The 17,497-nt window shown below is 39.7% G+C and overlaps 1 protein-coding gene across 1 annotated transcript; it reads right to left on the reverse strand.

Annotated features, from left to right (window-relative positions):
* Positions 1–393: 393 nt before the first annotated feature.
* On the reverse strand, positions 394–5,929 carry LOC135470568 (UDP-glucuronosyltransferase 2C1-like). Its single transcript, XM_064749588.1, has 2 exons — positions 5,820–5,929; positions 394–4,728 (listed from the first exon to the last, which is right to left on the reverse strand). The coding sequence occupies exon 2, from the start codon at positions 4,722–4,724 to the stop codon at positions 3,162–3,164; it is 1,563 nt and encodes a 520-aa protein (XP_064605658.1). The 5' UTR covers positions 4,725–4,728; positions 5,820–5,929; the 3' UTR covers positions 394–3,161.
* Positions 5,930–17,497: the final 11,568 nt, after the last annotated feature.

Here is a 17,497-nt window from a genome sequence, read left to right on the forward strand (position 1 = left end):
ACTTTGGCACGTGGATTTTCGGCTCTGAGTGAAAACTGTGCACTTTAAGTTTAAGAAAGGGTTGTATCACAAAAAATTTCGTATACACGCTGGAATTTGTACACTTGACACGAATGATCAGTGACAGCAGTGGCGACTGTCTCGCCCCCTGGCAAACCACCACATCTGGGGTTCCCTTTAACCGTTCGTGTAAATTCTTAACTAACAGCACAGTGGCTTAAGCATAATTAGATACAAACAATACAATGAGGTAATTGTGGTTTTTAGAAATTATACATGTTGGTATTTATACGATATAATATGGGCCTATGTGCTTACTGGCAAATAGTCACACGTACCGCTGTCAATTTTCACAGGTTAGAATCAGGTGTGAATGGCCCAAGGTAGTAGCATGATTTATAGAATTTTATTTATAGATTAATAACTAACGGCTCTGGCCTGTTAGCAGAAATATATTTATTCATAAATGAATAAGACTATATGCAGACTATATATGTTGAAAATCATTCAGCTTTACAAAACCATACAGTTTCCATTAACCTAAAGCTTTATAAACTGCCTTCTGACGGTACATAATTCCTATACAATCGATGCAGTAAAGGAATTATATCATTATTTACTGGACATAACGGAGACCAGTGAATCCTCCGATGACACATATTTCCTGAATCTGTATATTCCGCTCACGTTGATCGTATAACAAAAGGGACTTCATTTATGAATGGCAATATTCCCAGAAAACCCTGTATATAGTATATGTAAGTGAAACTTTGAACTCCAATCTTTACCATCAATAGTCACTATTCAGAGTTTCTTAAGTTTTACCAAACACAACAGCCATTGGTTACAATTTTTTCGTCACAACGTGGAAGGTGTATGGTGCAATATTATTTGTAAGAATATATATCTACTTTCGCTTAACACGGCACTTTTGGGATGTATAACCATTTTTAGTTTCCATAAAAACACATACTTAATGTAAAAGTTGCAATACTTATTTATCTATTTTTTTCTTTTTGTTTTGATTGGTGTTTTACGCCGTACTCAATAATATAAGAATACACTTAAACCACGGAGGCCAGTATTATTGTGGGAAGACAATGGGCAGAACCCTGTGGGGAACCCACGACATCCACAGGTTGCTGGCAGACCTTCCCATGTACGGTTGGAGAACTCACAGCGACGGCATTGGTGGGAAGCTCCTGGGCCATTGCGCCGCGTTAGTGTTCTAACCCCTCGCCCACGGAGGCCCCATAATTGAGAGAGTTAATGTAAATTCACGGTAAGTTAAGTTCACGGTATGAAATGCATGTAACTGTCTCCGTATTCCCCAGTACAGAACATACAGAACAGATAGAAAATTGTTTTCAGAAACCAATTCAGTGCCAAGTGAGGCAGCAACAAGTATCATTTTTAAAGTTTTAAGCATGACCTTACCTGGGTTTGACCCCAGATCTTCCGATTTCGTGGCGGACGCTCAAACCAATAAACCACCAAACAACCCATATGACAACCTAAAAGAGCACAATACAACACTGCCCTTGACACTGCGCATGGTTGGAATATTACAACTCGCTAAACACAAATTCAATATCATAAAGGACACTCTTCCATACAGTTGAAGTGTAACACCCTACATGACACTTCCCACAATTACCGTATAAGACATCCAACAACACTTTACCCATTAACTTCATGCCACCTCACATAGATGTAGCTCTTCACACGGTTACAGTAAAACGTTCCTCATGACACAAACGCAGTATAAAACCTCACTGAACTGTGTGAGTCCCATAATCCACAGAAACACTGTACAAAGTTACTTTATACATTAAACACCACACTTTACAGAGTTACAGTAACACCCCACATGATACTCCTCACAGTGCAACATCACAAAGCACACTCCACACACTTGCAGTATAACACCAGGAAGGACATTTCACACGGTTACAGTATAACACTCCGCATGACCAACCACACATTTACAGTATAACGCCGTAAAGGACACTCCATACACGTACAGTATATCACACCATAAACAAACTCCACACAGTTACAGTATAACACTCCACATTACCCACCACACAGATACATCGTCATAAAGGACACTCCACACACTTACAGTATAACATCGGAAAGGACACTTCACCCAGTTACAGTATAACACCGTAAAGTACACTCTATACAGTTAGAGTATAACACTCCACATGACCCACCACACAGATACAATATCATCAAGGGCACTCTACACACTTACAGTATAACACCATAAAGGACACTCCACAGAGTTACTGCATAACAATCCACATGACACCACACCCAGATACAACACTCCACACACATACAGTATATCACATCACATGGCCCTCCACACACTTACAGTGTAACACCATAAAGGACACTCCGCCACAGTTTCAGTATAACACCCCACATAATATTTTTCACAGCTACAGCATAACATCCCAAAGGACACTCCACATTGTTACAGTATACCACCACACAGGACACTTTACACAGCTACAGAACATCACCTCACATGTTACTTCACACAGTTACAGTATCACACCTCTCATGACACCTCACACAGTTACAATACAACACTGCACAGGATATTGTACACATTAACAATACAACACGCCGTATAAAATCACCGCTATACCTCAAATGACACTCCAGATAGAAACACAATGAGTTAAGGAGGGTGACGCACATAGGCGTTGTGGAACTGTGAGAAGCGAGCTAAATTTTGCACTGAATTTATCACCTCTTTATCCCAATTAACACGAGCGGTCCCTTTTCCGTATAACTAATTTTATTATGACATCAAACTTGATTACAAACAGCGGCTTCAGTGGACTTTGAGGTAACAAAAGTTTTGTTTTTAAACTGTGCTGACATGATTACATAACACATGAGTAATTATAATGCCCTCTTTTCTGGGAGTTGTGGAAATATCATGCTTGGGAAAGAGGATAAATCTCCAATATGAAGAAATGAATGTCAGTACATGTTTGGGAAATTAATGAACACTTTTAACATCATTGCCGCACGACCACATTAACGGGATTAAAGTTCTCCCTGTGAAACGTGCATCAAATGAGGAAAAATGCGGAGATCACCTTGTTGAAGGCTGTATTTAGATGGATAGTGGTCACAATTTAACTCGTTTTGATTTTATCTTGTTTCGCTTTCACACAGCAGTGACAACAGCAAACCACTGATTTATAAAGAGCACACAGAACAAGGAAAAGCACAAACAACACGAAAATGAGACAGTCGTATCCAAGGTACGACAGAACGCATAAATCTGAACCACGTGATCTCAGATATCCCCCACCGAATTTCAGCACGTGCTCTACCCAGAATGCCGCTCGCTGACGAGGATTCATTGGCCGGCTGTGAAAAATGGCCGACGCTTTCCGCATGTTTTCTCTGTAGTTAGGAGTTGTCATGATGTCAGTAATTGCGGCAAATAAATCGTCTTCTGTAGACATGATGAGATTTGTATATCGGCCTACCTTCCAGTGCTGAACCCTCATTGCGTTTGTAAATTGATCACCAAAAAGGGGCGTGCAGAGAATCGGTACACCGTGGTAGAGAGCCTCAAAGAGACCATTGTTCCCACAGTGACTGATGAACAACTTGGTTTTAGAATTTCCAAGTAAATCATTCTGAGGCAACCACGAAACTTTCTTAATGTTTCCATCTTCCCCACTCTTCAGGTATTTCCACACAACTGTAATTTTCAGCCTTTTTAAAGCCTGGACCAAATTGTTTTCGACTTTTTCTGGAAGAAGACCAAAAGACGAACCAAAAGTGACCAGGACAATGTCGCTTTTTGATTGATTGTAAATCTTAGAGAATTCTTTGTCTAGAGGTTTTGCCGGGGCCGTTGCCAAACCACCGACGAGGACATGGTTAGGCATGGTGGGAACAGGGTAGCCCAGAACGGTGTCATAGTTATACAGGTACAGCCGAGAACTGGCTGCCATATGAAGGACATCTTGTGAAGATATCCCCGGAGCAAACTCATTGATGATCTCTAGCGGCATGACGTATCTGCTTAGCAGATGGAAAATAAGGTAGGTGAAGGCGTTTGCCAGTCGCTCCCAGAAGGACATGTCGCTAGTAAACTTTGACACCGGCCCAGGCACAATGCTTGGTAGAGTAGGACGGGCTACTATCCAGTCATCAAAAGTCGTGCTGACGGAAACGTGTGGTAAATCCAGAACATGAGGAATGAGGTATATACAATAACTGAGGAAAAACCCATCGACGATTGCTAAGTCGAACTTTTCTTTCTTCAAACTGTTTATACCTTCTTTATTCCACAAGAGGTTCTGACACAACAAACTCGTAAACTCATCTGCTTTACCCAGATGCTTGAAAATGTTGAATTCCTCGTTTTCCATTAGTGTTGACATGTCCAACGATGCCTGTTCTATCGTCTTTAAATTAGGCTTGCTTTTGATAATGATTGGGTGGATTATTTTGTTGCCATCACTGTTTTTCCGGAAGCAATTTTTGTGGTTGAAATTCGATCCTAACAACATAGAAACGTTGTGTCCTCTGTTAGCAAGCTCCTGTCCCACTGAGCTCACCTCCAAACAATGGCTGTATATGGGAGCAGATAAGAGTAAAATTTTGGCGGAGTGCACTGCCAATGGCATCAGAAGAAAGAGGACACTTGGTTGGAAAGCGATGCTCGTAAATCGGCTCATTTTCCTGGAAGAACAGTGTTTAATTTGTTATGGTTTTATATGTTTTATTTTACAACCTATTAGCATTGATGTAATAACTGACCTCACTATAGAGGTATCAAATAATATCAATATTTATACATCTTTCAATTTGTTTTCAACGCCATACCCAAGAATTTTTCATGATACCATGTTTTTAATTTTGTGTAACATATGTCATCTCAACAAAAACGTTAGTGAAGTTAGTTGTGCAAACAAACAATACATGTAGGTCATGTCAGCGCGATTTGAGGCTCCCACTGAGAGGACAATGGCAAATTTTCATTTATATCCTTTAATACATCTTTAATAATGTTGGCATTTAAGAATGATTTACATGTGAAACGGGAGCCTGGCCCTATTATAGCTAATTGTGGAAGAAACAGGAGTTGGATCCTGTTATGGCTGAACGTGAAGGAAACGACAATGCGACCCTATTTCAGACGAACATGAAGGAAACATGACTGTGACTGATTTATAGCTAAACATGGAGGAATCGGGAAAATGTCATCATAGCGATGGATAAAAAGCCTTCATGTAAAGTAATATCCGGCTTTTCAAAGAAAATTTCTTAAATATTAAAATCATAGGACCCCCACTGGAACGTCTGCAACTTTCGCTTTACGGGGCTTTTGTCCGACTATAGCTGTTAATCCAGCTGCCACCCCAGCCCTCAAAGCAGACTTCCCAGTTTTCTTTGTCAGTGGTACGGGTTAGTCAAGCGACCACACAATAACTGTTGACCACTACCAATCTAGGTGACCTGGTCGAGGTCTCAATGGTTAAAATACACACTATGTATGGCAGCTACATGAAAAAATCACATGTAATACATCAATTTCATCTGACGGGAATGGGCTGTAATTTACAGGGTGATGGTTTTGGAGGAGCCCGTATTGTACGCGTTCTTTCCAGATCAGGCGCTTATAAAAGCTGCAAGCATAGATTTTGCAAAAATCTTCCAGGCACAACACCCGACAACAGCGTCGGAGAATTTTGTATCCAGTTGCGATACACTTATAAAGTCTCTTATAATGTCTCGTGATACCTTTTATAGCCGTATAAACACCTAATTACCTTCAGCGTAAAACCTCTGAGTATAGGCACTGTGGGGACTCGCTTCTCACCCTGTCAGCTAGGCCAGTGTGAAACGGGCCCTGTGAGTACGACTACATGTCAGAAATCCTGCACCAGCAAAAGCAGGCGAATAACCTGACCTGGATTTAGAGGCAACGTGCTTGGTGACAATAGCACGATAACGTTCACCAGACTAGGGAGGCCAAAAAGTGAGAACAAGTTTTATATCGCACGAAGTGATCTGTTTGAACATGCAGTCGTACAATCACGATCATAGGACCCTGATCATAGTAGCGAGGGAGCGTGCTGCCCTGATTTGAAATAGGTGATAAGTGTGTAATAGATCTGAGATATGTGTTATTGTTCCTAGCTTAGCTTTCGGAAATACTATAAGTTTTATACCAGCGTGTTGTGTGAGCGCGCACCCTGATATTTCGTCGAAACGATCAATATTTTTTGCAAGAATAAAAACCTTTGAGACGAAATATCAGGCCTTATACACACACAACTCGTTGCCATAGCGAATTTATTATAATCAAGAGCAGGTTACCTTTAATCTTTGACTTCATGTATGTATTACCTAGTTAATCGTGACTAACAAAGATCGTAGTATTCGCATACAGTAAAGTGGCCAAGGACATTTCGGCAAAACAAAATACTGGGCAAAAGAGTTGCATATATATTTTAGTACTTGGCAACACCAATGTAATATAACTAATAAAATAAATATTGACTACACTCGGTAAATATTTAATTATCCAAGCAGACAAGTCACAATCCGCTCTATTTAGCAATAAAGTAAATACACTGTTATCTGTCTGTTATATGCTATAGCAGTATAGCAGTTTGTTGTATGGTTTTTACCGTGATGAAGCAGCGAGGTCTGCTGTCACAACAGTAGTTGTTTGTTGTATGGTTGTAACTCTTGTTAACCTGATGTAACAACGAAGTCTCCTTTTACAGCGGTAGCTGTTTGTTGTATGGTTGTAACCGTTTTAAGCTAATATAGCAGCGATGCCTGCTGTCACAGCGGTAACTGTTTGTTGTATGGTTGTAACCGTTTTAAGATTATGTAGCAGCGAGAGCTTCTATCATAGCGGTAGCTGTTTGTTATATTGTTGTAACCGTTTTAACCTGGTGTAGCAGCGATGTCTGCTGTCACAGCAGTGGCTGTTTGTTGTAAGGTTGTAACCGTTTTTATTGTGATGTATCAGCGAGGCCTGCTGTCACAGCGATAGCTGTTTGTTGTATGATTGTAACCGTTTTTACCTTGAGGTAGCAGCGATGCCTGCTGTCACAGCGTTAGCTGTTTGTTGTACGGTTGTAAAAACAAAGGGTAGTCAATATACCTTACATAAGAGGGGTGCTGGTTTTGACTGTCATTTTTTGCTGAAATAGTGACTTTTTTGGCGACGGAACCGAGAAGTTGGGGTGGTATAAGGAGGAGGCTTGCCCCTCCCCGTCTCCAGGGAATTAGTGAGGGAGCTAAGACCCCTCTGAAATAATGTCTTTTTGTCTATAGATCAAATGACATCGGTTAAGCCGATTGAATAAAAATGCCTCAGAACAATGGCAAGCAAATGGGCTTGATCAGCTACATGTTTTTTTATTTATTCATCAGCGATACATTATATTACTTATGCCTGTTTGTTGCAATTCTGTACAAATGATGAACTATAATGACTGATATCGAAATTACGCGTCTCTACTCAACGCGTGGTTATCCTGCTTAGGTACATGGACAGGCAGGTGACATTGACAGCAAATAAAGACGGCGGTAGGTAGATAAAACGCAATAATTTAGAGTTATATGCTGTTAATATGGTACCTGTTTAATACCGGACAATGTTGCGATCAAAAGCACGTGAATCTTATCAGCACAGTTGGTAGAGCGTCCGCTCCGGGAGCGGTGGATTCAGGATCAATCCTGGGTCACACCTGAGACTTTAAAAGAGGAAGTTGTAACTTTCTCGCTTGGCGTTCAGCATGAAAGGGATGATGTAACGACCGATTGACCCGTACCAGTATAATGGCTCGGGCGGGGCGTTTTACTTGCCTTCAGCGAATCGTCTCAGTAAAGCAGCACTAGATAAAAGAGCGGTGGAAATCCGTCCTGCGATAAGGAGGCACATTACTGTGGCGATTTTGCTAGAGACAGTATATTATTTCATATAATTGCATGGGAGGTTAGGGGTTAATTTTCTGCCTTGTCCATAACGTAGACACAGGTTTTACCTGTAGAATGTAAATTTTTATGGGTTAGAGATATCCTTAAATTAAATTAGAATTTTTGTGGAATATTTTGAAATATATTTTTTTTAACATATAGAGACAGGATATTTTGTGGACTCATGAGAGCAAGTTGTTTTTGGCGCCTTAATATAACTTTTGAAGGACACAGTTTCCGTGGACCCCTGTCCTTTCCAACGTAAGAATTTTAATACTTGATGACTCAATTAGAACACCATATTTCACGTATAATACACTGACATGTTGAAGGAGTTTCTCTCCAAGCTTGGTGATCAGATATTTTTTGACTAGGTTGCAAACAACAGTTTTTTTTAGCGACCTTAAGTTTGGCGAAACATCCGCCATTGTTAATATTTTGAAGTGACAAATTCGAGTAGAGTTTCCATTACTTTTGGACATATTCTTGCTGTAACAAACCACTTACAGCATCTTTCCAGTTAAAACAACATTAGTACTCACTGACTGTGGCATGATTTTGGCATAAAACGTCCTTTGTACCAAGTTTAAGACACTTAATCATTTTTTTGTGGTTGTTGTTGTTGCTTCGCCGCGCACGATTGTCGTTCACGGTGAACTGCCGCTAGACGAGGTTGTCTACTTTACGACATCCTTTAGTGTTAAACTCATATTGAAGAGTTTCAAAAGGGGCAGTAACTTGTATTTGCGAAAGTAAATAGTTTCACTCCACGGGCTCATCTCCTTTCTACCTACAAGTTATTGTTCATCTTTCCATTATTAAGAAAAAGAAAAAAAATGCTCCATGACATTAGATACGCATGTACATGTATAGTATTTCTATACACAGATGTTGTTACTTTGGTATTAGCCAATCAGTGCTCTGAGTACCATCCTTGGTACTCATGAATATTTATGAGCGTAGACTATAAATACTGGGCAAATTCCCACTTTTAGTCCCAGATGATCTCGGACCACCATCGTGTTAACATCTAAATTTCCACCTAGTTAGCTTTCTAAGGCAGGTATTTTACATGTATATAAACAGTGTAAAGTGGTAGCTAGATAAGTTGTCAGCACTGAAGTGGGATTTCAGCTTTAGAGCATACCTAGAGATAGTGGGACTGCTAGTTCCAAATTGTGACACAAGTGTTCCCAGGCTGTGGGACTGACTTTCCCAGGCTGTGAGACTGATATTCCCAACCATGATTGAGACAGTATATCTCAATAGTTTGTAACTGGGATTTTCTGGACCAAAATTTTATAATTCCAAAGTATGAGCTGAAACACTTATACTGGGAGAATTTGTCCATAAGTGCCCCTGAGCAATAGTGGGACTGGGATTCCCAGTTTCGGCACAGTGAGACGCCGAGTCCCAGAATTTGGAACTCGTTTTCCCAAGTTATTACTGGACCAATTCTGGAACTGTTACTCCCAGAGAAGACCTGAAAGTATTATTTACTGATAATGTCCCCACACATGGCTGACATATTGTCTATATAACACCAGTGGGACATACCACTATCACAGCAGTACTAGGTTAAATACCTCCCTGAGATATCCCTAACACAGTTATCTGAACCATCTGAAGTACAGATGTTGTGCTTGTACACAGTACTGGCACTTTTACATATATATATTAACATACTCCTGTCACTCTATTTTAATAAAACTGTTGCTGCTGTTTGTTGAACCTTAAAATCGGACTTTTCTTGGTTATTCGAAGTTCAGAGCTAACTAGTGGTTTTCCCGAACATACTACTGAATGACACGGACTGACCGAGCTGACATTCAAAAGAATCCATAGTAGCGAACGTCTCCAGCAGTATACAGATATTGTTCCAGAGTTCGACACTGGGTGCCTCACGCTACCAATATTGTGCTTTCCCCTGTAGTAAATGGTGTGATTTGGAACTGGGATATCTGTATCGTTAAGAAGATTATATATATATAAAAACAAATCGCTACATTATATACACCCTAAGGATTCCTTCGTCGTAATATGACTGAAAAATTGTTGAGTACGACGTTAAACCCCAAGCACTCTCTCACTCACTATTATCGGCACAAGAAACGACAGTACCGGAAGTGAACAATTGCCCACGTTTTGCGTTGTCAAATTCTTGCACAGAGCTAATGATCGTAGTATTCTGTAGCGTTTTACGCTACCTTTACTAAAAATGATCAACTTCATGTACCGACTGCTGCGTTTGGAGTCAATTAAACCGTAATCATTATTAAGGCTATAGTAATTTATGAAAGTTCCATAATTATCAAACTAAACTTCTCGAAAAAATGCAGATATCCTTAATTATATAAGATAAACAAAATACCAATGGAAGCTATGCTAAGATCCCTAAAAATGGTGGAGTGACTATTGTCCTGTTACGCAATAATTTTGTCTCATAACAGATAACTATATTCAGCACTCATTTGTAACGTGATTACTCACCATGGTGGCGGATATGAGTTTCAAGCCCGGTACGTTGGACGGTCTGACAACAACCATCTGATGGTCGTGGCTTTCCCTTGGGCTTTGTGCCGCTTTCCATTCACTGCAATGCTGGCGACCGTTTTATAAAAGAAGAATTCAAACTTTAACACCCCATTACGGCAAAATGGTTTCGAATTTTATCTTGGCACCCGAGCTCAGTAGTTCATCACTGATTATTAATTACGAAGATAATAAACTTGTATTTCAATGTGTACATAAATTTATCAATGATACAGAAAGGTTTTATGACCATGGTAAAGGTAATAACGATGTTAACATTGTAAATAATAATTAATTTATATCAACTTATATTCCGTTATCTGAAATATGTATTCCCATATTTGTATGTATGTACTTCGTTAGTTATTATGTTGTTATATTGATGCTTTGAGGAGATCTCCGTAGTAGCCATTAGGTTGTGAGAAGTCTTCGATAAATAAATAAAGAATTAAAATTAATTAAATTAAGCCAGTGTTTTTTTTCCCGAAAATGCGAAAAATCACTGAGTTCCCTGGACCTATCATATTTCTAAGACGGAAATACAGCGAGTTCTCTTATTGCAATCTTCATTAAAGCGAGCCACACAACATGTCTATCGCCATGCTTTAATATCACTCCATTTTCTATCCTGATCTGGAGACTGTATGTGAAAGTCTTGAAAACGGAAGTTACCCGAACGCCATGGTCATCCAGTCTTCTGCTCAAACTAACAAAGGATTTACACCAATAGAAAGTTTCAGACATATCATTTAGAGGACATCACGTTTTAATACGAAAGTTAAAAACCCAACCTTTTCGACCGGTTTTTGCCCCATTGGCAGAGGATGTGCCAAATTCTTGCGTTATCAGATTTGACCTTTCCGCCAGTCGTGGGTGCGGACAACCTATGAATGTTTTTGTTGTTTCGTTTTTGCTGATCAGCATTAAGGAAACTACTATTTGATTAGATACGCTGTTTATATCAATATTTATCAGCCGCTGTCGGTTATTCCCGTCTGCTTGGTGAAGGCAGTAAACATGTGCGAAGTGTCTGTTGTAATTATGAAGGTAGAATCTTCGATATAATATTTCTAATACTCACATATATGCACTTACCCTCTGGAATCAATCAATTCACCCCGCCCCCCCCCCCAACCTCCACCCAACTATTAGGTAGCGAGGGGCCCTCCGTGGCGGAAAGGGCTAGCCCGCCAGTGCGGCTTAAAGGCACAGGAGATCCCTACGAATGCGGTCGCTCATGCTGGCTTCGTCTCCGGTCATATGCGGGAAGGTCCTCCAGCAACCTGCGTATGATCGTGGGTTTCTCCCGGACACTGCCCGGTTTCGCCCACCATAAGGCTGGCCGCCGTCGTAGAAGTGAAATATTCTTGAGTACGGCATAAATCACCAACCAAATAAATGAACACAGTAAATAAATATTTTGTGACGACAAGCAGATCACGTACATTGACTGGCCTGAACTTAAGTAGATTACACAAATAAAAGCTGTCAAAATATTAACACCTCTCCGTTTCTCACTTTTAACGAGCTTCAAGTTTTGGTTTTTCTTCCGACCGATTCGGTCCCACAAAACATGACGGTGGTTTACAGAGCCCATCCCAAGAGACACATGGCGCCGCAAACAAGTATATCTGAGGAGAAGAGATGGCCGGCTTCATCCATTTGAATGAAGCAAAGGGGAAGCCTTATGGTTGCGCAATCCTCTTGTGTTTAACATGTCTGGTTGATCATTTATCACGCGGGTCCTAGGATTTATTGGCTTTGGTTTCTTCGTGGAATTTGTTGATGTGTTCTTTTTCTTCCATTTCACACTGCAGTTTCAGGAAATATATGGTACAAACGAAGAAGTATTTTTTGAATTGTGAAACCTTGTTTTCTTTTTTTAAAATTATTATTTAATTTATGATAGAGATAAATAAGCGCACGTTCACATACCCCCCCCCCCCTCCGCCTTCCCGCCTCCCCACCCTTCCACACATGACAATATCATATGAAATAATTAAAATATGAAATAGGTGCTAACGCAGGAAATGTTTTGCATAAGTTTCAAGAGCCTAAAATTTTTATTCATAACATCGTTCTTATCAGATACGATAACTCTTGTTTTTCACACACACTAGCTGTTGATTAAGCCTTCATGGTTTAAGATAAGTTAACGAAAAACGGCTCTTTTCACTCTCAGACCAGACCAGAGTGTCAGTCAGCCATATAAAGAGTATCATTATATGTAATACTTGTCAGAAATCTTCAGATTTGTTCTTGAGTTTTCCCACACCTAAACACATTCAATTACTTTGTAATTATGTAGTAAGGCAGTGTTGTAGGCTTTAGTATACATGCAGAGAATTTTACATTTCCTAAACACTGGCCCACTCTACAATGTACGTCCCAAAGCCAGCCCTATATATCCCTCCAGAGTACCCTTTTCAAAGTTGACTGTTTATCTTCAGGTACACAAGTTTAGGTAATACATTGTATATTCAGTAATAAATGAACTACGGAATTTCCAAAAGACACAAGTAGGTTGTCTGTATGTAAGAATGCAAAGAGATGTAGACCTACACAATATTTTAGTCAATGCTATTCTCTTAGCACTGAGCTAGGTATATCTTAAACTAATCTTAGTATATGTTGTGTATATGTAGCGATCGTAGGTAATTAGCAATGTTGTTCTAAGGGACATAATTCTTAGGCGTTACACAGGAGGGGAATTCCCAACATGTGCGTTGACGCTGAGTGAAACGATCGTTCTGATTGGTTGATCGGGAGGATGAGACTGGTTGTCTTCCATTAAAAGTTCTATGCCATCTAAATAATTTGTCTCGTCTCGTCTGTGTTACAGGTAAGATTCAGAAGCCATCTGCCCCTCGGTAACACGCCATTTAGTTCTTGTTGTGTTGTAGTTCCTAGCTGATCTATAAAAACTGATATAACGTGGTTAGCTTTGAAGATATTTGTGGAAGAATAGTTCATAACTGTAAAAGTACATGTTCGCTTACTGTTTATCAAGGTGTTGTTGTTGTTACAAGCCCAAGAGGGTTGAATCCTTGTTAGAATTAGTCTGAGATATAAAGCTACACTAGTATGGCATTAGTTCATAGTTTTTCATGCATTTGTATTCATGATACAAGTAACCCTAAGAGCTCAGTGTAGTTACGTGTGTAACATTGTGATTTAATTCAGTCAATGTTCGAACGGGTGTACATAAACCCGCTAGTGATTGTAGCGATTCAGGGGAGGCAAGGACATTCTAATTCAGGGGGAAATACTCTGTCCGGAATTATGATGTAATATCAGTGTATACCCTATCTCTGATTTATCTGATTGGTGTTTTACGCCGTACTCAAGAATATTTCACTTATACGACGGCGGCCAGCATTATGGTGGGTGGAAACCGGGCAGAGCGCCGGGGGAAACCCACGACCATCCGCAGGTTGCTGGCAGACCTTCCCACTTACGGCCGGAGAGGAAGCCAGCATGAGCTGGACTTCAACTCACAGCGACCGCATTGGTGAGAGGCTCCTGGGTCATTACGCTGCGCTTGCGCGCTAACCGACGATATCAGTGTATACGTTGTATGGAGACTGGTTGTCCGCCATCTTCCATTAAAAGTTCTATGCCATCTAAATAATTTGTCTCGTCTCGTCTGTGTTACAGCCCTACATTGCGCCAGACCACAGGAAGGGCAACATATATTTGCTAAGTGGTAAGGGTTATTCTAAGCCCTGTAGTATTCAATATAAACAAGTATAAACAAGATACAGTTGGGTACAAATTCGCAAAACTATCACAGCAGGAGACCCTTGAGAGAAAAGACAACGCTAGACTAAATGCGTATGCACCAATAAAAGACATGATGTTTTGTGTAGAAGGGGTTTAAATTTCTTTTCCGTGAAAATAATTTCTGCAGTAACGAAAATTTACACTTGTTATTATTAAAAGGAAAGGAATATTTGACCGCCTCTTCACAGCTGTGCTGAAGTTACGTAAGAATTGCCAACTCTACGCGATTTGTACCTGTAGACATAAATTGTTCCAAACAGTGACGTTATTTTGTCTTTCTTGCACATAGATAGGACATTCAAGAAGATCAAATTTCAGACCTTTTTTTAAAACATAACATTAACATATTTAATGAGTTTTAAGTCACTTTGCATGTAACAAAGTGGCAATAATTGCACATTGCTATGGTAATTCTCCTCCGTTGTTTCCGAATACTGCGACAAAAATAACTCCCTAAGTCTATCTATATACATGTGTACAAATGGAAAATCACATGAAAATCAACAATATTTCAACCGGACCAGAATGGCACATTTTCAAACAACTTTTCTATTCTCATCCCTTAAATATATACGTTAGTAGCCTGCCAAATCCACATTCTTTATCAAACTTAAATAGAAGCAAGCTCCACTAGCCACACACCTGCTGACAGTGAATTATTCTTCTGTGCTAAAAACTACGTCATATTACGCAATATAATTTAACCTTACGGCTCGGTTTTCATTTTATATGTCATATGCCATATGTAAATAATTGCAATAAGCACGAAAATAATTGAAGACACTCACAACAATATTTAATGTGTCGTGTTTGCTGAAATAGATATATAAAAATTAAATAGCTCTATTACTGAGCATCTGCCTATGCAGGACTGCACTCTGGAATTAGAAGTTATAGGAAAACAGCCGACTTCTTACAGCTGTTCACATCTTAACAGAAAAACAGAAAAAAAAAGAAATTATTTAAAAGGCCGTATCAAAAAATGACTATTTAATGTAAATAAAACGTGCTTTTCATATTACGTTTTTTTGATGCGATTGAGGATAAAGACACGATTAATAGACGTAAAATTATTTAGAATTCATGATTTGCCAGATATTAGTCACTGGGCATGGTAACTGAAAAATGGAAGAGTCGTCTTGATCAGATGATCGGAGGAACAGAGCCGACAGAATTGCAATTTTTAAGTGTGATGTCTATAGCGCTTTTTTTCACTTGTGTCGAAGGTAGCGCTACCAAACTTTAATGATACACGCACAAAAGTGTTATGAAAGTGCTACAAGAGTTTAATACATAAACTAAACGAAATCTGAGTTTTCCTTTAAACTTTAAAGGCCTGGGGTGAAAACATGAAGGAAACTTTGAAAATTCTATTTTTTAGACGTTTTCAAGAACTGAAAACATAGAATAAATTGCGTGATGCAAACATACATTTACTACAGGTACATTTTCCGAAATCACGTTGTTGATTTATTTATTTTATTTGATTGGTGTTTAACGGGCAGACCTTCTCACGTAAGGCCGGAGAGGAAGCCGCATGAGCTGGATTCACTGCGCGTTGATTAAAAGTTAGCGTTGTTCAGGCTTGGGGTGGACTAATGTTACCTTGAATGAAACTGAAACATGACCCCTCGGCCAGATCAAGCCGACATTCGAGTAGACGTCATTTTCAAGACATTCTCGATTACACCACAAGAAATGAAGAATTAATTTCGGCGGTAAAATACCCGTCGAATTCATGATAGTTGAATCAGAATCAATAACCTTTTCAGGACTCTGATTGTTAACTTTAGGCGTATTTTGACCGTTCCACGCCAAGATTAAGCGACGTCTTCTTTAAAGATCTATGTCTGATGAATTAATCTCATGAAATCTCGGATTACCGCGTTATCAAGAGAAGCGAGGGCATGGTTCTCAAACCTGACCGAGATAGAACAATAGAGCTTCATGTCCCCCGTCTATCTTCAGCATAAACAGATATCTCAGAACTCCCCATTTAGTAACGATTTTGACATAATTAAGGATGGTGCATTCCAAAAGACAAATGAGAGCTTCATATCCGCAGTTGTTGACCTCCAGCGGGACACAGACCCCAATTACAAATTCCGTTTGTAATTCTGTGTATTTTAGGGTATAAAGTCTTTTTTTGACCCAGGTGGCCATTTTTGGTGCACAGGTGCATGCTTGACATTAAAATGATGAATATTGTCTAATCTTTGAGGAGGGATGAGCTTTATTAATGAAAGTTTGAAATCCTGGGCGAGAGGACACAAGGTGTGAGGTAGTGATGAGGCTGCGAGCGACGTCCCCTTGGCGTTGCTAGGCACGTCTCCCAGCTGCCGGCATAGAAAGGTCCAGGTTTTGACAGTCAACTTATGTCAAGATTTTTATGGCTTCTTTCTCACAGGCTGGGCCAGATATGTACCAAAGCTTAATGGCCACGGAATGTTTGGGACTGAGTTACAGCGCTCAACGTTAACATTGTCGCTTATGGAAAATGCATGGGGGTCTGTGGCCAGTATGGGAGGGGAAAGGAAACAATGTATAACACAAACTTTGGCCCACCGTTTGAACTACGTGCTGCTTTCCGGCGCAAGACCTAGTTTTACTTAGACCTACATCACTCAAGGCTTGACCCCATTTTCTCGCCATGTCTCTTGGCTCATATGCCTACAAATCAAATTTAATTCGTCGATCGCATTACGTTCTTTATAAATGTAATTGTTATTCAATTATCTATTTATGTAGTTGTGTTAATACTCTATATGACCTGCTATATACCAATATATAATAAGATATTTCTCTGAATCAATACTGCCCAATTGAGTCGTGTTGTTGTTGGTTTAAGCGGTGTATGTCTTGAAGTCAAGTGAAGTCACGCATACGTAATGCTGCTCTTTATCCGTGCCCCAGGAGTGTGACACTGAATTTCGTCACGTGTCAGTGTCACACTTTTGGAGCATGAATAATTTATAATATTCATAGGATATTCTGTAAAAGAGGACGCGTCGTTCACGCTATACAGTTGTTTTCAGTTTTAATGGCTTGTGTTTTTTTCTTTCAAGAATTTACAGTGCTCTGACACAGTAAGTGTTATAGCCACCATAATACATTTTATTCCGTAGTTAAACGAGGCATTCAGATTATACACATGCAAATGCCAAGAGTATATGACCATCTAACTTTTAATATACGG

The sequence above is a fragment of the Liolophura sinensis genome, chromosome 7 (assembly GCF_032854445.1).
Source record: "Liolophura sinensis isolate JHLJ2023 chromosome 7, CUHK_Ljap_v2, whole genome shotgun sequence".
In the NCBI taxonomy this organism is placed as follows: domain Eukaryota; kingdom Metazoa; phylum Mollusca; class Polyplacophora; order Chitonida; family Chitonidae; genus Liolophura; species Liolophura sinensis.

What these genes read in the sequence shown, in the direction of transcription:
- LOC135470568 (XM_064749588.1), bottom strand. Translation starts at nt 4,724, where the DNA reads ATGAGCCGATTTACGAGCATCGCTTTCCAACCAAGTGTCCTCTTTCTT.